Source organism: Scyliorhinus canicula, chromosome 7 (assembly GCF_902713615.1).
Source record: "Scyliorhinus canicula chromosome 7, sScyCan1.1, whole genome shotgun sequence".
Taxonomy (NCBI): domain Eukaryota; kingdom Metazoa; phylum Chordata; class Chondrichthyes; order Carcharhiniformes; family Scyliorhinidae; genus Scyliorhinus; species Scyliorhinus canicula.
The window spans coordinates 61820122-61842650 of NC_052152.1; the positions used below are offsets into that span (position 1 = coordinate 61820122).

Below are 22529 nucleotides of genomic sequence, written 5' to 3' on the forward strand. Positions count from 1 at the left end.
ATCCAATGTGGCCCCCCCTTCTTGTCAGCCTATCCACATATTGTGTCAGGAAACCCTCCTGCACATACTGTACAAAAACTGCCCCATCCGAACTGTTCGACCTATAGAGGTTCCAATCAATATTTGGAAAGTTAAAGTCGCCCATGACAACTACCCTGAGACCTCCACACCTATCCATAATCTGTTTTGCAATTTCTTCCTCCACATCTCTATTACTATTTGGGGGCCTATAGAAAACGTGACCACTCCTTTCCTATTTCTAACTTCGGCCCATATTATCTCAGTAGGCAGATCCCCTTCTAACTGCCTTTCTGCAGCCGTTAAACTATCCTTGATTAACAATGCTACTCCTCCACCTCTTTTACCACCTTCCCTACTCTTACTGAAACATATATACCCCAGAACTTCCAACAACCATTCCTGTCCCTGTTCTAAATATGTCTCCGTAATGGCCACAACATCGTAGTGCCAAGTACTAATCCACGCTCCAAGTTCACCTACCTTATTCCGGATGCTCCTTGCATTGAAGTAGACACACTTCAACCCACCTTTCTGTCTATCGGTACACTCCTGCGACCTTGATACATGCTTCAGTACCTCACTACTCTCAACACTGGCTTCTGGACTACAGCTAGATTTCCCATCCTTCTGACAAATTAGTTTCAACCCCCCCCCCCAAAGAGCCGTAGCAAATTTCCCTCCCAGGATATTGGTGCCCCGTTCAGATGCAAACCGTCCTGTCTGTACAGGTCCCACCTTCCCCAGAATGTGCTCCAATTATCCATGTAACTGAAACCCTCCCTCCTACACCATTCCTGCAGCCACGTGTTTATCTGCACTCTCTCTCTGTTCCTCACCTCGCTAGCAGGTGGCACCGGCAACAAACTAGAGATGACAACATGGTTTGTCCTGGCTCTCAACTTCCACCCTAGCTCGCTAAATTCCTGTTTTAAATCCCCGTCCCTTCTCTTACCTATGTCGTTGGTACCGATGTGTGACTTGTGACTGTTCCCCCTCCCCCTTAAGGATTCTGAAAACACGGTCCAAGACGTCACGGACCCTGGCACCCGGGAGGCAACATACCATCCGTAAGTCTCTTTCGTTGCCATAGAACCGTCTATCTGTCCCTCTAACTATCGAGTCCCCAATAACTATTGCTCTCCTACTCTCCCTCCTTCCCTTCTGAGCCACAGGGACGGACTCAGTGCTGGAGATCCGTTCACTGTGGCTTACCCCTGGTAGGTCATCCCCCTCAACAGTATCCAAAGCGGCATACTTGTTACTGAGGGGAACGACCACAGAGGATCCCTGCACTGACTGCTTCCTCCCAGCCCCTCTCACTGTCACCCATCTATCTTGATTATTCGGAGTAACTACATCCCTGAAGCTATTATCTATTACCTCCTCTGCCTCCGGAATGATCCGAAGTTCATCTAGCTATGTTGCAGTATATTTTCTTGAAATGCGGGGTTCCTATCAACTTTCTGATTGCTCCAGCAAGAATTAAGATGAGGCAACTTTGCACTTACTGCTGATCTGCCGACGTATAATTTAACTCTTAGATTCCATTGGCGTTTACATCTTGGGCAAAGCCAAAATATAACATCCATAGACGTGAAGTAGAGTTTATGAACATTCTAAGGAGGAATTATTCTGATGTCCAACATGCTTCAATTTAACTTCTGACTACGTTCTCAAGATAATATCAGATTTTGAGCAAAGGTGTCTAACTTACCTTTTTGTCATAATCTGACACAATGCTCCTTTTGCTGGTCGCTGGTGAAATCTGTAGCACCGGGGTTGAGGTTCTGCTGCGGATAACAAACAGTAAAGAAGACCTGTGATTATCCGCAATTGTGTGCATTGTGCTTCACTGCAAATTAATTATTCCTGTACTAACTCGACAAAAACATCTAAGTCCAGGTTTTTCAATGTCTTACTTTTATAGACCGATTTCCATGACCAGAGTGCGCAGTTTCTATCCTATGAATTCCTAACGAGTAGATGTGAGATTTCACCACATGCCCCATTGATCATTGAGGCTCTGTACCATTTGCAATAGTTAAAGGAAAATAGCCCTCACCTACACTGTCTAAACATTTATTTATATATATTTTTAAAATTTAAAGTACCCAAGTGTTTTTTCCAATTAAGCAGCAATTTAGTCTGGCCAATCCACCTACACTGTACATCTTTGGGGGTGAGACCCATGCAGACACGGGAGAATGTGCAAACTCCACATGGGCAGTGACCCAGGGCTGGGATCGAACCACTGTGCCAACGTGCTGCCTGTCTAAACATTTAAAATGCAATTGCAACAGGTGCAGAAAACCTAGATAATCCCTCGCTAAAACTGAAACTGCAGTTCAAATTACTGTGCTGAATAATCCTATGCTAGTATTTCATGTGTTTTACAATATCTACCATCTAAATGCAAATGATAGAGTTAGTCTTTCATTTAGTTGATCCTTCCATAGAAATACAAGGTCTACTCATCGCAGAATCCAACTCATTCCTTAAGAAACCCAGAGGCACTGCAATTTGTATACCACCGCAACTGGTCCATAGCAAATGCCAGCTCCCTACACTCATCCCCAGAGCATCTCGACAACAAGGACTCCTACATCAGACTCCTATCTATTGACGACAGCTCCGTCTTCAACACCATAATCCTGGCCAAGCTCATAGCAAAGCTCCAAAATTTAGGACTTGTCTCCTCACTCTGGAACTGGATCCTCGACTTTCTGACCTACAGACCACAATCAGTAAAAATAAACAACACCATCTCCTCCACAATGGTCCTCAATACCGTGGCCCCACAAGGCTGCGTACTTAGCCCCCTGCTACACTCCCTGTACACACACGACTGCATGGAAAAATTTGGTTCCAACTCCATCTACAAGTTTGCTGACGACTCGACCATTGTGGGTCGGATCTCGAATAATGATGAGTCAGAATACAGGAGGGAGATAGACACCCTACTGGAGTGGTGCAATGGCAACAATCTATCCCTCAATGGCAGCAAAACTAAAGCGCTGGTTGTTGACTTCAGGAAGCAAAGTACTGTACACACCCCTGTCAGCATCAACGGGGCTGAGGTGGAGATGGTTAACAGCTTCAAATTCCTAGGAGGCATATCACCAGAAATCTGTCCTGGTCCACCCAGGTCGACATTACCACCAAGAAAGCACAACAGTGCCTATACGTCTGCAGGAAAGTAAGGAAATTCGGCATGTCCACACTGACTTACCAACTTTTACAGATGCATCATAGAAACCATCCTATCTAGCTGCATCACAGCCTGGTATGGCAACTGCTCGGCCCAAAACCGCAAGAAACTGCAGAGAGTCATGAACACAGCCCAGTGCATCACACAAACCTGCCTCCCAGCCATTGACTCTATCTACGCCTCCCGCTACCTGGGGAAAGCAGGCAGCATAATCAAAGACGCCTCCCACCCGACTTACTCACTCTTCCAACTTCTTCCATCGGGCAGGAGATACAAAAGTCTGAGAACACGCACAACAGATTTAAAAACAGCCTCTTCCCTGCTGTTATCAGACTCCTAAATGATCCTCTTATGGACTGACCTGATTAAAACTACACTCTTGTATTTACATTGCGGACCTTGTTTTGCCCTATTATGTATTTTCTTTTTATTTTATTTTCACGTACTAATGATCTGTTTGAGCTGCTCGCAGAAAAATACTTTTCACTGTACCTCGGTACACGTGACAATAAACGATTCCTGCAATTAGTCCAAAACATAATGTGCCTTTTACAAGTACTCTCACTTGTCCTGCAGTGGTGGTTTGACTTTGTATTCAGGGTTAACATTTTCTATTCCACTGTAGAATCTTATTTACTTCTGTAAAGTACCTCATTGCACTTTTTCAGGCTGAAGAAAGCAAGCTTTGCAAACCCTTTCTTTGTTCTTTGACATTACGACAGTCATTTTACATGAGTTATTGGCAAAATAGTGATGGCATTAGCATGCAATCTTTTTGCTCTTCATTGTACCACTCACATGGTTTGGATGTTTTCCTGCTGCTTTGATGACTAAAGTAAATGCAACGCTCAATAGACAACCTGACCAGAACTTGATACTGCTTCACTAGTCCAGACTCAGTCAGACTATGAACGTTTATTTAATGGACCTGCACTTGCAGCAAATCAAACATATAATGGTACAGTGCAGTGCTGTATTCTAACTCTAACCTGCACTCCCATCTAGGGAGCCTCTTTGCTTGAGTCCAGGACTATTCAGTTTCTCCAGCGATAATAATTCAGCATAAGGTGGTTGATCATTTGATACTGAGATGAGGAAAATGTCTTCATAGGATCACAGGAAAGATGAATAGGCCATGAAGGAAGGGTATTTATAGGAGACTTGTACCAGAAGTGATAGTAGCCTTGGATAGGGTGAAAACCAAGTAGGAGGAGGAGCTGGGGTCTTAGCTGGAGGATGGGGAATGGTGCGAGATTCAGCAAAGGGTGAATGCGACATCATCATGCACAAGGTTAGGGTTGATACAGTTGAAGTTAGTGCATAGGGCCTACTTGACCAAATCCAGGATGAGTAGGTTGTTTGTGGGAGTGGAGGATGAGTGTGAGCCGTGTGGGAGGGGCCGAGTCAATCATGGACATGTTCTGAGTATGTCCTAGGCTCATGGGGTTTTGGGTCTTCTTCTTCAGCACCATGTCGGCAATTCTACAAATTGAGCTGAAGCCCTGTCCACTAGTGGCCTTATTTGGAGTGTCTGACCTGTCGGAGCTGCAGACTGGGGCAGGGGCCAATGATTTGGCCTTCACCTCACTGATTCCATGCAATAGGATGCTGATGGGGTAGAGGTCAGCTTCTCCACCCAGTGCCTCAGTATAGCTGGGGGTTCGTATGGCATTTTTGAATCTCGAAACAGTTAAGTACACAATGAGGGTTTTATTGAAGACAGCCATTGTTTATTTTGTACTTTAAAGTGTTGGCCACCTTTAGCTGTTGTTGGGGGAGGGATTTTTGAATGTTACTTGTTATTATTTCTGTTACGTGCAAAATTGGAAAGATTTAATAAAATATATTTTTTTAAACAATGAATAGGCTATTCAGCTCCTTGAACATGTTCCACCATTGAACTAGATCATGGCTGATCATCTACCTTAATATCATTTTCCATCACTATCCTCATATCCCTTGTCTTTACTATCTAGAAATGTATAAATCTCTCATGAACATACTCAATGACTGAGCCTCCACAGTCCTAAGGGGTGGACAATTCTAAAGATTCACCCACACACTGAGTGAAGAAATTCCTCTTCATCTCAGTACTACTAAAGCCTAGCTGTTATTTCTTCTCTTCCCTACAGGCTAGTGATTGAATCAAAGGTTGAGACGGAGAGACTTCTGGTCTCTCAAAGAATCAAGCGAATGTGGGAGCAGGTGGGAAAATAGAGTTGAGGCCAAAGATCAGACTTGATTGTGATAATGATTGTTTTAACTTATCTGTGCAGCTAACATACATCAATGGCCCAGATTTGGGGTCAGCAGTACTCTCTGCTGATCTTGAAGAAAGCTTCACCGACGATCTCATGAACTCTGTGGTGACAACTTTATGGTTTCTTGAAATGCAATTGATTGCAACGTACTTTAATGGCGAGTGCTGGTGTAGAGCTGCAATGATGCCATCAAATTGCTCAAGCAGCCAATAATATAAAAGAATTCTCAGACATTAAATGAAAAGCATTCATGATCAAAGAACTTCTTAAAAAATTGAGGGCAAAATAAAGACTAGGACATATACAATGGTGGGAGGAGGGGAGGCGGGGGGGGGGGGGGGGAGTTAGATGCTGACAGAACAAGAAAATAACTTTTTAAAATTAATTTAAAATTCAGAAACTGATAGCACTAGAATTATTTTCGAACATTCCACATATTATTCAGGGTTACATCATTATTACTCAAATTGCTATTAAAAATCTCATTGAGCAAGGCCTAAGTTTTTTATGGGATTTCAAACAGAGATCTGGGAGCTGAAACAGGCACATTTTCACCAGGTCAACTAATGTCACTGATACTGGGTTGTTCATGGGGATGGGGCGAATGTATATGATTGTTAATATTATTGTTATTTTTGGTATTTTACTAAGGTGCATCAATGTTGTATAAAATCAAAATTTCTCAATAAAAATTATTTTTAAAAAAAACTAATGTCACTGATTGCTGGCTCTGGACAGAGAGCTCGATCCAGAGCTCCGCCTCTTAGATGCCGAGCGGTGGATAACAGAGCAAAGCTTCACAGTTTCTGTGTCAATATCTGCGCTTGCACCAAATCCTAAAATTATGGTCAGATCACGAATGGCAATGACGGAAAATGCTGACAGTTCGCCATCCGTAGTCTTGAAAATTCTAATCCAATATCATTACACACACTGTCACTAATGTCTGTAGTAAAGTTGTCCATGTGTTAACCTTGATAAGGCCAGTTCGAGGATCTGGCTTGCAATTTTATTTCCACTTTGACAAAATGGCTCCATTAGAAGGGTTTTAAACAATGATAAATCAAGATGATTTCAAGCTGGAAACAACTAAATTACGATGAAAAGCCCAAGGTCAGTATATTTCTGCTGTACCTACATATGCTGACTGAAGTTAAAACAATCAGCCTAAAAAGGTCAAACGACTTAGACAAGATTAGAGTTGAAAAGAAAATCTTCACGTGGAGGTTAAACAGATGACAAGAGATCACAATTGAGTAAGTTGTCTTAGTGGTCAGCAAAATTAAATATAGAAGACAACGAGGTGGAGCACACAGACAGGATAACTCTACATAAGAAAACAGAACCATAATTAGGTGAAACTCGCAAGGTGGAACAGACATGATAGTGTGCATTGCAGTGCTCATTATAATAGATTTCAGAATACCTGGAAAGGTTGCCTTCTGAAGCAAAGTAAATAATGTCAGCAGGACACAATCTCCATGTCATTATGATCTGCAGGCATTAAGTTAAATCAAATAACAGACTCCACTCCCAAGAGGTACATGTTTATGTTTTAAAATATGCGATCCATTACCTGCCAGACCATGTTGCGGAATGTATACTTTCCATTTCAAAGTCTGAACCCGTGTTGCTTCTTCCATCCTCGGACTTTGTGTCTAGCCCCTGACCATTCTGAGCCTTCAGATTGGACTTGCCTTTCCTTCTGTCAGAATAGATAAGGGCACTGTTAAATTTTGCATAATTTACAACAGTGAAGGGGTCAGGAAGAAATGGATAATGTCTTATGGTCACAGATTTTCTATTTATTCTTTTGGCGTGCTTTTAATGTCATTTCATCCATATTTTGCACTTAGACTGAGTTTGATTGAAAAGGAAGTTGAATATTATTGAGGAGAGGGATGTGTTGCCAAAGCTTTTCATCTTCTACTCATCAGGACAAATGCAAGGCCAAATTTCAAATGATCACAACAGGAGAAAAGAGCGCTAATTGGTTATTAAGCTGATTCTGATTGGCCAAGGTGTTGCCATGGAGAAAGTAACAGGGAACCATTGGCTTTCCAATCTACCTGGTAAAGGTGCACATCTTGAACATATTCCTTTTGCTTACAGAGAATGGATTCCTGCACATGAATGTATGACATTTCTAACAAACATAAAAGAGTCATGTCATGAGCTTGAATTAATATCTTTAATTAGTTGTTACTGTAGCTATTAGTGCTCACAGGATTGCTCAGCAAGTGCTGCTTAATTGGGTGGCACAGTGGTTAGAACTGCTGCCTCACAGCACCAGGGACCCAGGTTCAATTCTGGCCTTGGGTTACTGTGTGGAGTATGCCCGTTCTCCCCATGTCTGTTTGGATTTCCTCTGGGTGCTCCAGTTTCCTCTCACAGTCCAAATTTGTGCAGGTTAGGTGGATTGGCCGTGCTAAATTTCCCCTTAGTGTTCAAAGGTTAGATGGGGTTATGGGGATAGGATGGAGGAGTGGGCCTAGATGGGGTGTTCTTTCAGAGGGCCAGTACAGACTTGAGTGGTCTTCTTCTGCACTGTCGTGATTCTATGAATTGCAGAATCACAGCTAACAGTAGAAGTTTTGTTTTGGGTTTTGCAAGTGTAAATTGGTTGAGTAGGGCTTGTACTCTGTCCATTATGAACAATCGATGAAATATGCTGTTTCATTCATGTACCTGGTATTGCATCAGCACTGCAATTCATACAGGATGTTGCTCAATTGTGTGGTAGGACTGACGGCAATATCCTGTTATTGGAAAATATCACTCATGTAGCCATTGTGGAGTAGTAGTGTGAAATGGCTGGTTAACTCATTGCTCAATGCCTTTCCAGGGTAATTTGAGGTAGTCTGGTGAAGGTACGCTTATGGTAGACAATAGTGGAAAACCTATTTGCAGATTTCCCAAGTAGGAGGTTGAGGAATGGGAGCTCATTCAACTACTCTACTTTCACCATTCAACATTGAGATTCGTGTAGCTCCATGCATTTTTAAGGTTGACCCGAATAGCAATTTTGTAAATATGGCCCAAGCCATCGGCTCACTTTGCAAGCTTGAAGTAGAAAAAGAGCACATTAAAACTAGTGATCACATCATTTCTTGCTGTGTATCACACAAACTTCCAAGTGGCCCAAAGGCCCCCATTTTCAGACCTAAAAGTGCCTGGTCAATCTCAAATTACCCTTGAAAGGGTCACAAAGATGATTGATGCAAATAGGGCAGTGGATGTTGTCTATATGGACTTCAGTCAGGCCTTTGACAAGGTCCCTCATGGCAGATGGTACAAAAGGTGAAGTCACACGGGATCAGAGGTGAGCTGGCAAGGTGGATACAGAATTGGCTAGGTCACAGAAGGCAGAGAGTAGCAATGGAAGGGTGCTTTTCTGATTGGAGGGCTATGACTAGTAGTGTTCTGCAGGGTTCAGTGCTGGGACCTTTGCTGTTCGTAGTATATATATAAATGATTTGGAGGAAAATGTAACTGGTCTGATTAGTACGTTTACGGACCACACAAAGGTTGGTGGAATTGCGGATAGCGATGAGGACTGTCAGAGGATACAGCAGGATTTAGATCGTTTGGAGACTTGGGTGGAGAGATGGCAGATGGAGTTTAATCCGGACAAATGTGAGATAATGAAAGAGAAAATGCTGGAAAATCTCAGCAAGTCTGGCAGCATCTGTAGGGGAAAAAAAGAGCTAACGTTTCGAGTCCGATGACTCTTTGTCAAAGCTAACAGACAGAGAAAGTGGGAAATATTTATACTGAGTGAGAATGAAAGATGAGTCATAGCCACAGAAACCCAGGGAAACCGGGTGCTAATGGTCCCAGTTTCATTTCATCTTTCACATCATTCGACGCCTGAACAAGAATCTCTTCCTGTTTCTTACAGATGTTAAGGAACGTAAGCTTCAACAACTCATCAACACCACTGCCCATCCCAGGCCCCCCACCAGTCCCAATCCCTCGTACCCCATTTCTCCCAGTCCCAGCCCTTGATGCATGTTCACCATACCCTCCGACCTTCCCCTCTCTGAGGCTGAGCGTGCTGTTCTCAGCAAAGGACTCAGCTTTGTACTCTTACGTCCGCACCTCAATGAATTCCGGACTCAACATAGATGTTGGACTCTTCTTTCACCGCCTTCGTCTCTGCGCCTACTTCTTTGGACAAGAATCCTCCCCCCATTCCACTGATCCTTTCATGTGCCTTCAACATTCTGCCTCCAAGTGGACACCCCCACCGGGCCAACTACCTGCCCTTGATCTTTTCATTGAGAACTGCCGATGGGACATTGGCCGTCTCAATTTTTCTGCCCCCCTCACCCATTCCAACCTCGCTCCTTCCGAATTTTCTGCTCTTCACTCCGTCAGGTCTAACCCCGACTTTGTCATCAAACCTGCCAACAAAGGGGTGCTGTTGTCGTCTGGCGCACTGACCTCTACCTCACAGAGGCTGAGCGCCAACTCTCAGATACTTCCTCTTACCTCCCCATGGACCATGACCAGACCACTGAACATCAAGCCATTATCTCCAACACCGTTAGCGGCCTCATTTCCTCTGGATGCCTTCCCCCTACGGCTTCCAATCTCATAGTCTCCCAACCATGACAGCCCGCTTTTACCTACTTCCCAAAATCCACAAAAAGGACTGTCCCGGTCGGCCCATTGTGTCTGCATGCTCCTGCCCCACCAAACTTATTTCCTCTTATCTTGACTCCATCCTCACTCCTCTGGTCCATTCCCTCCCCACCTACATCCGGGATTCCTCTGATGCACTGCGTCATATTGACAGCTTCCAGTTCGTGGGCCCTTACCACATTATATTCACTATGGATGTCCAATCCCTCTACACCTCTATCCCACACCCAGGTGGCCTGAGAGCTCTTCACTTCTTTCCCGAAAAGAGGCCCGGACAATTCCCATCCACCACCACTCTCCCCCACCTGGCTGAACACGTTCTATCTCTCAACAACTTCTCCTTTAACTCATCCCACTTTCTCCAAATCAACAACTTCTCCTTTAACTCATCTCACGTTCTCCAAATTAAAGGTGTAGCAATGGGTACCTGCATGGGTCCTGGATACACTTGCCTTTTTATGGGGTATGTGGAACATTCCTTGTTCCAGGCCTATCCGGGCCCCCTGCCACAACTCCTTTACCGATACATTGATGACTATTTTGGTGCCGCGTCATGCTCTCGCCCCGGACCTGGAAAAAGTCATCAACTTCGCTTCCAGTTCCCACTCCTCCGTCACTTTCACCTGGTCCATTTCAGACACTTCCCTTCCCTTCCTTGATCTTTCTGTCTCCATTTCCGGCAATAGACTATTCACTAATATCCACTACAAGCCCACTGACTCCCACAGCTATCTGGACTACAGCTCTTCGCACCCTACACCCTGTAAGGACTCCATCCCTTTCTCTCAACTCCTTTGCCTCCGTCATATTTGTTCCGATGATGCCGCTTTCAAAAATGGTGCTTCTTTCTCAACCGTGATTTCCCACCTACAGTTGCGGACAGGGCCCTCAACTGTGTGCGGTCCATCTCCTGCGCCACTACACTCGCCCCCGCCACTCCCTCCCAGAACAAGGATAGAGTCCCCCTCGTTCTCACATTTCATTCCACCAGCCTCCGTCATTTTCGCCAACTCCAGCGTGATGCCACCACCAAACACATCTTCCCTTCACTCCCTCTGTCAGCATTCTGCAGAGACCGTTCCCTCCGAGACAATCTAGTCCACTCCTCCACCAAACCTAGTACTGTACCTCTCCCATCACCCATGGCACCTTCCCATGCAATCGCAGAAGGTGTAACACCTGCCTCTTTACCTCTTCCATGCTTAACATTCCAGGCCCAAAATACTCATTCCAGGTTAAACAGCGTTTCATTCGCATCTCTTCCAATTTGGTCTACTGCATTCGCTGCTCCCAATGTGGTCTCTGTGGTAAACCACAGAACATACATTATATGTATTATGGTACACTGCCATTGTACTCCAGTTATTACGGTAAATCCCGGCCTGCTGGGTCCACCCAGTAGACTCTGTATAAAAGTGTACGCTCTCCTGCTCTGCCCCCATTCTTAGGTCCAGCTGCAGGAGGCTTTACATCTAGCACAATAAAGCCACAATAGTTCACCATTCATTGCGTGGTCATTGATGGTACATCAATTCATTGTGCTAGAATTTTGAAGATGAACGTCTTACTCAAACCGGATCGCCTGGAGCTGAACCCAAACGCAGCCGGCACCAAAGCGACTTTCGAGCACTGGCTAGCCTGCTTTGGAGGATATGTCAGAGCATCCACCAAAGTCATCTCAGACACACAGAAGCTCCAACTACTCTATGCACGAGAGAGCCCACAAGTCTTCCTCCTCATTCGGGACGCTCCCACCTACACCGAGGCGATAGAACTACTGAAAGGACAGTATATCAGGACTGTAAATCAGGTGTTCGCCAGGCACCTCCTGGCCACAAGACAGCAACTCCTGAGGGAATCTCAGGACGATTTCCCGCATGCCTTGCGGCTACTTGACAGAAACTGTAGTTGCCAGGTGGTGTCAGCAGTCCAACACACGGAGCTGCTGATCAAGGACGCCTATGTCACGGGCATTAAGTCCAGCTACATCCGCTAGCACTTATTAGAAGGTATACTCGGCCTCACAGAGACGGTACAGCTCGTGAACTCCTTAGAAGTGGCCTCCTGCAACCTAGAGTCCTACACCTCCGACTGCGTGGCACCCTCGTGGGCCTCATAGGTCCCGCCATCATCCGACCCGGGTGCACCGCATGCCTGTGCCGCGCGGCAGCCAGCTAACTCCGGAGGCCTCAAATGCTACCTTTGTAGCCAGAACAAGCACCCCAGACAACGCTGCCCAGCACGGAGCACGGCCTGCAATGGGTGTGGCAAGAAGGGCCACTTTGTCACCATTTACCAGGCCCGATTTGTCGCTGCCATTTCTAGGCCCAGCATCGCTACCGTAACATCCACCATGTGCGATCCAGGGGCGCCACCACCTACGCTGCCACGTGCGGCCCGTTGGCGCAGCCATCTTGGATGTTGCTCGCCATCTGCGCCCCGTGGGCACCGCCATCTTTGGTGCCATCTTGGAACACACCCCAGGACCCCTGCTCGCCTGGCCGTATACTGGCCGCCGATACCATCGCCAGCGCCGACCAGCCCTCCAACCACCTTCTGCAGCTCGCCTCCATCACCCTCGACCAGTCTCGGCCTCGCAACCTTGCGACCGCTACAACGACTGTACGGATCAATGGGCACGAGACGACTTGCCTCTTCGATTTGGGGAGCACGGGGAGTTTCATATACCCAGCTACAGTAAGGTGCTGCTCCCTTCCGGTTCTCCCCGTGACCCAGAAAATCTCCCTGGCCTCCGGATCCCATTCCGTACAGATCCGGGGGTACTGCATCGCGACCCTCTCGGTTCAGGGTGTACAGAGTACAGTAACTTCAGACTCTACATCCTCCCCATCTCTCCGCTGCCCTGTTACTGGGTCTCGATTTCCAGTGCCACTTCCAGGGCCTCACCCTAAAGTTCGGTGGACCCCTGCCCCCCCCTCACCGTCTGTGGCCTCACGACCCTTAATGTCGATCCACCCTCGCTCTTCGTAAATCTCACCCCGGACTGTAAACCCGTCGCCACGAGGAACAGACGGTACAGTGCCCAGGACAGGACCTTTATCAGGTCAGAGGTCCAACGACTTCTGCGGGAGGGGGTCATTGAGGCCAGTAACAGCCCCTGGAGAGCTCAAGTGGTGGTCGGTAAAACTGGGGAGAAGCACCAGATGGTCATCGACTACAGTCAGACGATCAACCGGTACACGCAGCTCGATGCATACCCCTTTCCCCTCATAGCTGACATGGTCAACCAGATTGCACAGTATCGAGTCTTCTCCACCATGGACTTGAAATCCGCGTACCACCAGCTCTCCATCCGCCTGGAGGACCGCCAATACACTGCATTCGAAGCAGATAGCCGCCTCTACCATTTCCTCGGGTTCCCTTCGGCGTCACCAATGGAGTCTTGGGTCTTCCAGCAAGAGATAGAACATAAGAACTAGGAGCAGGAGTAGGCCATCTGGCCCCTCGAGCCTGCTCCGCCATTCAATTAGATCATGGCTGATCTTTTGTGGACTCACCTCCACTTTCCGGCCCGAACACCATAACCCTTAATCCCTTTATTCTTCAAAAAACTATCTATCGTTACCTTAAAAACATGTAATGAAGGAGCCTCAACTGCTTCACTGGGCAAGGAATTCCATAGATTCACAACCCTTTGGGTGAAGAAGTTCCTCCTAAACTCAGTCCTAAATCTACTTCCCCTTATTTTGAGGCTATGTCCCCTAGTTCTGCTGTCACCCGCCAGTGGAAACAACCTGCCCGCATCTATCAGTCTACTCAACCTCTCCTCATAATCCAGCCCCTTCAACTCTGGGATTAACCTAGTGAATCTCCTCTGCACACCCTCCAGCGTCAGTACATCCTTTCTCAAGTACGGAGACCAAAACTGAACACAATACTCCAGGTGTGGCCGCACTAACACCTTATACAATTGCAACATAACCTCCCTAGTCTTAAACTCCATCCCTCTAGCAATGAAGGACAAAATTCCATTTGCCTTCTTAATCACCTGTTGCACTTGTAAACCAACCTTCTGTGACTCATGCACTAGCACACCCAAGTCTCTCTGAACAGCGGCATGCTTTAATATTTTATTGTTTAAATAATAATCCCGTTTGCTGTTATTCCTACCAAAATGGATAACCTCACATTCGCAGATGGAACGAATGGTTGACCAATACGGGCTGCGGGCCACGTTCCCATATCTGGATAACGTCACCATCTGCAGCCACAACCAGCAGGACCACGACGCGAATCTCCAGAAATTCCACACCGCTAAACTCCTAACCTTACCTATAAGAAGGAGAAATGCGTGTTCAACACCAACCGCTTAGCCATTCTTGGCTACGTTGTGGAAAATGGAGTCCTAGGGCCCTATCCCAACCGCATGCACCCCTCCTGGAACTCCCCCTCCCTCACTGTCCCAAGGCTCTGAAACGATGCCTGGAATTCTTCTCATATTATGCCCAGTGGGTCCCTAATTATGCGGACAAGGCCCGCTCACTCATCAAGTCCACCAGTTTCCCCCTGACGGGTGAGGCCTGCCGGGCCTTCAACCACATCAAGGCGGACATTGCCAAAGCCACGATGCACGCAGTCGATGGGTCCCTCCCGTTTCAGATGGAGAGCAACGCATCGGACGTGGCTCTGGACGCCACTCTCAACCAGGCGGGCAGACCCGTGGCTTTCTTCTTCTGTACCCTCCATGCCTCCGAAATTCGGCACTCCTCTGTCGAAAAGGAATCCAAGCCAATGTGGAAGCTGTGCGACATTGGAGGCATTACCTGGCCGGCTTGCGATTCACTCTCCTCACTGACCAACGGTCGGTTGCCTTCGTGTTTAGCAACACACAGCGGGGCAAGATTAAGAACGACAATATCTTGAGGTGGAGGATCAAGCTCTACACCTATAACTACGAGATCTTGTATCGCCCTGGGAAGCTCAATGTGCCCCCAGATGCCCTGTTGCGTGGTACATGTGCCAGCGCACAAGTAGACCAACTTCGGACTCTCCACAACGATCTCCGACACCCGGGGGTCATCCGGTTCTTCCACTTTATCAAGGCCCGCAACCTGCCTTATTCCATTGAGGAGGTCAGGACCGTCACCAGGGACTGCCAGGTCTGCGCGGAGTGCAAACCGCACTTCTACCGGCCGGACAGAGCACATCTGGTAAAGGCCTCCCGCCCCTTTGAGCGCCTCAGCGTCGATTTCAAAGGGCCCCTCCCCTCCACTGACCGCAACGTGCACTTCCTCAACATCATTGATGAGTACTCCCGTTTCCCTTTCGACATCCCATGCCCTGACATGACTTCTGCCATTGTCATCAAGGCCCTGCACAGTCTCTTCACTTTGTTTGGTTTCCCCACCTACATCCACAGTGATCGGGACTCCTCGTTCATGAGTGATCAGCTGCGTCAGTTCCTGCTCAGCAAAGGCATCGCCTCGAGCAGCATGACCAGCTACAACCCCCGGGGAAACGGACAGGTGGAGAGGGAGAACGCGACGGCCTGGAAGGCCTTCCTGCTGGCCCTTCGGTCTAGGTGTCTCCCACTCTCCCGTTGGCAGGAGGTCCTCCCCGCTCCACTCCATCCGGTTGCTCCTGTGCACTGCTACAAATGAGACCCCTCATGAATGTGTGTTTGCATTCCCCAGGAAGTCCACCTCCGGGGTCTCGCTCCTGACCTGGCTGACAGTTCCTGGGCCCGTCCTCCTCCGGAAGCATGCGAGAACCATAAATCAGATCCCCTCGTCGAAAAACTCCTCCTCCTCCATGCGAACCCACTGTACGTCTACGTGGCACACCGTGACGGGTGGCAGGACACAGTCTCCTTCCGGGGACTGGCACCCGCTGGTTCCCTATCCACCATCACCACCACCCCCGACCTGGTACCGTCTCCTCCCCCTCCGGTGGCGACCACAGCCACCCCCGGCCTGGCGGCGCTCTTCTCTTCACCGACTCAACTACTCGGTGAAGAAGGAAAGGTAGTCGCAGGTACTCACATCAGCTCCCACACCACAGGAAGGTCAAAGCCCCCGACATACACAACCTGTTAACTTCGCTTCACCCCCGCTGGACTCTTTTTTAAACAGGGGGTGAATGTGGTAAACCACTGAACACACATTACATGTATTATGGTACACTGCCATTGTACTCCAGTTATTATGGTAAATTCCGGCCTGCAGGCTCCACCCAGCAGGCTCTATATAAAAGTGTGCGCTCTCCTGCACTGCCCTGATTCTTGGGTTCAGCTGCAGGAAGCTTTACATCTAGCACAATAAAGCCACAATAGTTTACCATTCGTCGCATGGTCATTGATGGTACATCAATCTCCTCTATATCGGAGAGACCAAACGCAGACTGGGTGATCGCTTTGCTGAGCATCTTGGTCTGTGCGCATTCATGACCCCGACCTTCCTGTTGCTTGCCATTTTGACAAAAGACCCTGCTCCCATGCCCACATGTCTGTTCTTGGCCTGCTGCAATGTTCCAGTGAAGCTCAACGCAAACTGGAGGAACAACATCTCATCTTCCAGCCTGAACATCGAATTCAACAATTCAGATGATCAGCTCTACCCCACCTCGACCCATTTGTTTTCATTTCATTTTAATTGTCTTTTACCATTTCTTTCTTTCTTAATATATATTTAATTTCCCCCAATCTTATCCACCTTTCCTTCATCTTTCTCCTCTTTGCTTCCCCCTTCCCCCACATCTACAGTTCATCCTCTGATGTTAGTTTCCCTGCTGTTTGACCTTTCACATCTTTTGTCCTCTCTGATGACTGCCATTAACTCTTTCCCCTTGGTATCTGTGGCCATTTGCACCCGGTTTACCTGGGTTTCTGTGGCTATGACTCATCTTTCATTCTCACTCCACAGTATAAATATTTTCCACTTTCTCTGTCTGTTAGCTTTGACAAAGAGTCATCGGACTCGAAACGTTAGCTCTTTTCTCTCCCTACAGATGCTGCCAGACTTGCTGAGATTTTCCAGCATTTTCTCTTTTGTTTCAGATTCCAGCATCCGCAGTAACTTGCTTTTATCCAGTGTGAGGTAATGCATTCTGGAAGGTCCAATACAGGTAGGGAATATACAACCCCCAAGATAATTGGGAATAGTTTGAAGAGCAAAGGGAGATGTGCCCAGATGAACTCACTTGGTTTTACTCCTTGTGCAACCTGTCAGCAATTAAAGTATCATGGGTACATCTGCCATGTCTTCCTTCATTCATAGCATCTTTACGCTCATATGGTTCCACACTATCCACCTGTGCTCCCTGCACTGCCTCACCATCTTCTGATGCGTTCACCCTCTGGCAAGGGTTCAACTCTCTGCACAGCCACATTATGAGGGGCACAGGAAACTGTGATCATGCAGGAGATGCTTTTCAGTGTGTATTGCAGAGGGCCACCTGAGCATTCCAGGCATCTGAAGTGCATGTTCAGAAGTTCTATGGTCTGTTCTATAATGGAGCATGTGGAGCCGTGGGCAGTGTTGCATCTCTCCTCAGTACAAGTTACAGTGTGAAGCACCGGAGTCATTAGCCAGTGTTTAAGTGGATAGCCCTTAATCCCCAGCAACCATCTATGCGGATGTTTTGGCATCAAAAATTCCAGGCACCTGGGAGTGATTGATGATGTAGGAGTTATGGTAACCTCCAAGGTAACATGCACACACCTGCAGGCTGTGCTTGCGGAGGTCACACAAGAGTTGCACATTGATGGAATGGTAGCAAGACTGGAAAGCGTAGGGAGATTGCGGCAAGCAGCTGTTTTAATGAGTATTTATGACGAGCAAACAGAGTTCACACCACCAGGCAGTGGGAAAAGCGACCATTCACCCGCCATTGGGAGAGTGCAACGGGTCTTCACGCAGGTAGTTTCTGAGCTTTTGGCTCTCGCTAGATTCTCCGCTCCCACCCACCAAGTGAGGGACGAGAACATTTTGTCCAATCTCTTTTACAAACAAGCTGAAGCAGGACAAGAGCAAGCAAATAGGTAAAGCTTACAATTCTGTGACATGGATTTGTCAATACGTTTCTCAATGATCTACACAATTTGGCTGAATGTACTCTGCAATTATAAACCACTTACTGAGTGACAAATCCAATTGTTTTAATGAAGATAAATTCACTGGGACAATATCTAAATATGGAATTCAATGCAGGAAATGCAGGAGACTTTAAAGTTCCACTCTTACTTACTTGAGCCTTCGGAATGGGTCTGGAACCATCTTCTTCTCATTTTTGGGTAATGTGGAGGCTCTTGAAGCCTCTTCTGTATTTCTCTGATTTGTTATTCCCTTGGGTTGATCGGTCTTGCCTCCTGATAGGAATAAAAATAAACAAGTTACATTCCGAATGCACTGAAGATAATGGGCTGGATTCTCTGTTTTCGGTACTATGTCTCCATGCCGTCGTGAAGACTGTGGTCTTTTATGCCAGGAAAACTGGTGTCAAAACGCCACAGATTCAGCCTTGCAGTGGAGCTCGCAGCTCCAGCTGCCTATACGGCCCCCTGCACTTCCGGGTCAGAGGCAGGGCAGTCGCACAGTGGCGGCCTCCAGCGACCGTGTCGGACTCAGACCGCGGACTTGGACCGTGGAAATAGTGCCCCGATCGGCCATGCCCCCGACCCGGACCGCCCGGCTAACAAAATACCTGAGTCCCAAATGAGCCCCCCCCCCGCCCTCCAATCAGCCCGCCCCCCGACTGTGGCGGCTACGGACTCATGAGATTCCCGAACGACAGGACCACATTAGAAATACGCAGCCGGGAATTTGGCCGGTCAGGTGCGGAGAATAGTGGAGCGGGACTCTGGCAATGGCCTGAGGTGGTGGATACTCTGCGTGGCGTACTCCCACAGTACCCTGCTTTTCAGGGGGCAGAGAATTGCCGAACTGACACCGGTCCCGATTTCATGAGGGAAACTGGATTCTCCGCCCCATTACCGAACACAATTTTGCCGCGGGGTGTGGAGAATCCAGCCCAATATATCATAGAATCCCTACATTACAGAAACAGGCCATTTGGCCCATCGAGTCTGCACCAACACTTTGAAAGATGACTCTTCCTACGCCCTAATGCCCATCCTGTAACCTCACACTAAGGGGCAATTTAGCATGGCCAATCAACATATTCATAAAGACAAAGACAGCACAAAGGAACTGGATAAAGTCTGCACCCGTAAGGCGCATCGCCCTTGTCTTGTTTTGCTCTATGTGTGGCATAAGCGGCTTCCTTGTGGTACACTTAACAAAGGAAGGTTCAGACGTGGAGATAACTTCAACACGTTTATTAAATTATATACGCTTCTATTACTCGGGTTCGATACTACTGTTAATCCTTCTATAGCTACCCAGACTGACTAACCAGTCTGCTACAATCCACGTGGTGGGAGTGATATTGAATCAACCTAGTGTCTGTACTCACTGACTGTCTCCACTGGAAAGAGGCAGATCATGTGTGTGGTGTCCTTTATATATGGGTTGGTGTAATGCCCTCCTGTGGTCGTGCCACCTCTGTGTGTATCGTGAATGCCCATTGGTCGTGTCCTATCTAACTGATCTATTGGTTGAGTGTGTGTGTGTGATGTCTCTGGTGCTCCCTCTAGTGTCTAGCTAGTCTACATGTATTTACATTAACCCCTTGTGTATTTACAGTGATGCACATCACCACAGCCCTCTCCTCCTTTGAACCTGATTAGAGTGAGATTGTGAGGACCAAGCAGGCTTTCACATTAAAGGTATGTACACGGACTTCGGGTGGCGGCCATGGAGTGAGTGGTCACACACAGCGTAGCTCAGGTTCAAAAGCGTTGGTTTGAGCCCTTTTTACCCGAAAGTGGGATCATTTCGACAGGAAACCGTAGCTAAAGGAGGGGAGGAGAAATTTGCCCCACTGAGTGCCATGTCTGTTGGTTACCAGAGCTGGCAGAAAAAGGTTAATGACCTGGCCAAGGAACTGGAGAAGACCGGTGGCGCAGTAGCTATTGGGAAGATGGCGGAGGGGGAAGGATTTTCGCAAGTTGGAAACCCCCAGATGGAGATGTTGTTGCAGTTCATTAGAGAAGAGTCACGCCAGCAGAAAAGGAGATGCTTGAGCATCGGTCGAAGGCCATCGAGAGAGCAGTAGCATCCCTGAAAGGGTGGATGGAGAGAGCTGAGAAGTGCCTGTGGGGTACAGGGGTTGCAGGTCTGTGATGTCTGATCACAGTGATTGGGCGGTGGCACTGAAGGCAGAGGTGGGGCCCCTGGGGGACCTTTGAAAATCGGTAAGGGCAAAGGTAGAGGAGCAGGAAAACAGATCCAGAAGGGAGAACCTGCGTATCGGTGACTACGCAAGGCTGTGGAAGGCATGAGTGTCACAAGATACACCTCAAGGATTCTGGAGGGGCTGGTGGCAGAGGGGGTGCTGGTGGCAGAGGGGGGGGCTGGTGGCAGAGGGGGTGCTGGTGGCAGGGGGGGTGCTGGTGGCAGAGGGGGTGCTGGTGGCAGAGGGGGTGCTGGTGGCAGAGGGGGTGCTGGTGGCAGAGGGGGGGGCTGGTGGCAGAGGGGGTGCTGGTGGCAGAGGGGGTGCTGGACAATGTCCTGGCGTGGACAGGACGCACAGGTCCTTAAGGCAGAAGCCCAGAGCGGGGGAGCCACTGCGGGCAGTGATTGTGAGGATCCATTTTTGTTGGGAAGGAGAAGATCCTGCAATAGGCCAGGGAGAAGCAGAACTGCGAGTGGGATAGGAACAGGGTCCAAAGCGGTTTCATACCAAAAGCAGATCCGGTTTGGGGTACTGTGCCCAGTGAAACTATAGGTAACTTTTGAAGGCCAGGAGTACTATTTTGAAACCCCAGAGGAGGTCAATGACTTCATCAGAGACCATAAATTGGGGGAGAACTGAATGTTGATGGAGAGATCGGAATATGCGGGTATAGTGGGGCCGGAGAGTGGGGGGCGTTTCCTGGGTGTGGTGAGTTTGTCGTAGTGATTGTTTGTTAAGGGGTAATAAGTTTGTAAGGGGGTAACGGCTTCTCCCCCCCCCCCCCCCCCCCCCCCCCCCATTTGTGGTGTTTTTCATTTTGGAGCGGGGGGGACCCTGTGATTTTGGATGTCTTTGTTTGTGTCGGGGAGGATGAGGTCCACGGGAGCCATTTGCACAGACCAAAGAGGGAAGGGCGTGGGGTAGGAGTGGATAGGAGAAGCCTTTGGGCAGAAGCTGCTGAGCTGGCAATTATCATGTGAACGGAAGTGAGGTGGAGAGGTGGCCATGGGGGTTGGCCAAGGGGAGAGGAAGGTGGGTATGAGATGTGGCAGTGCTGGAGAATGAGCGGGGTCATGGGTGGAGAAGGGGACTATCTTGGATGGGCCCAGATCAGGGTGAAATCAAAGAAGATATAATTGGAAGGGGACGATGGCGGACGGTAGAGGGGAGTGGAGGTGCAAGCCTCCAGTAAGGTTCGTAACATTGAATGTACAGGGACTGAATAGGCTGGTGAAGAAGTCTCGGATCTTTGAGCACTTGAGGAACTTGAAGGCGGGGGTGGTCTTTCTGCAGCAGAACCATCTCCGGGTGAAGGATCAGGTCAGGTTGAGAAAGGGATGGGTGAGTCAGGTATTTCACTCAGGGTTTGAATCAAAGTCGCGGGGGGTGGCCACCTTGCTGAGCAAAAGGATGGAGTTTGGAGGGACCAAGGAGGTGTTGGACCTGGGTGGGAGGTACATGATAGTGAGTGGGGTGTTGGAGGGGACCCCAGTGGTGCTAGTGAATGTTTATGCGCCAAACTGTAATGACATGGGGTTTGTGAAGGGTTTGCTGGGAGCGATTGCGGACCTAGACACACATCAGTTGATTATGGGGGGTGACTTTATCTGTGTGCTGGAACAGAGGGTGGACAGGTCGAGCCCTCAGTCAATGGCAGGGTTGAGGATAGCGAAGGAGCTGGGGGGGGGGGGGGGGGGGGGGGGGGGGGGGGGAGTTATGGAAAGGATGGGAATGGTGGATCCGTTTAGGAGCCCAGGGGAGAAGGAGTACTCCTTCTCGCACATGTACAAGGCATATTCTGGAATTGACTTTTTTGTAGTGAGCCGAGCGGTGTTTGGTGCGGGTGGTGGGGACGGAGTATATGCGAATCATGATCTCAGACCTTGCGCCACACCGGCTGCCGATCAGGCTTAGAGGCAGGAGCAGAGACTGGGATGGAGATTGCATTTGGGGCTTTTGGCAGACAAGGGATTCTGTGAGACGGTGTGGTCGGTGATCAGAGACTATGCAGAGTTGAATCAAAATGGGGAGGTACCGGCAGCCACATTTTGGGAGGCGTTGAAGGCAGTGGTTCGGGGCGAGTTATCTCATTCAAGGCGCACAGAGGCAAGAGGAGGAGGAAGGAGTATGGACAGTTA

At 48.3% G+C, this 22529-nt stretch overlaps 1 protein-coding gene across 6 annotated transcripts in view; it reads right to left on the reverse strand.

The window, feature by feature from the left end:
- The window catches only part of sytl5 (synaptotagmin-like 5), a 280747-nt gene that overhangs the window by 53084 nt on the left and 205134 nt on the right, over positions 1-22529 (reverse strand). For 5 of the 6 annotated variants that reach the window (XM_038802146.1, XM_038802147.1, XM_038802148.1 and 2 more), the window contains 3 exons: positions 18343-18463; positions 7067-7195; positions 1736-1811 (listed from right to left, as the gene is read on the reverse strand). In XM_038802146.1, the coding sequence (XP_038658074.1) occupies positions 1736-1811; positions 7067-7195; positions 18343-18463 (326 nt within the window). The remainder of the gene's footprint in view (positions 1-1735; positions 1812-7066; positions 7196-18342; positions 18464-22529) is intronic. The other variant, XM_038802150.1, reaches the window with a different exon arrangement.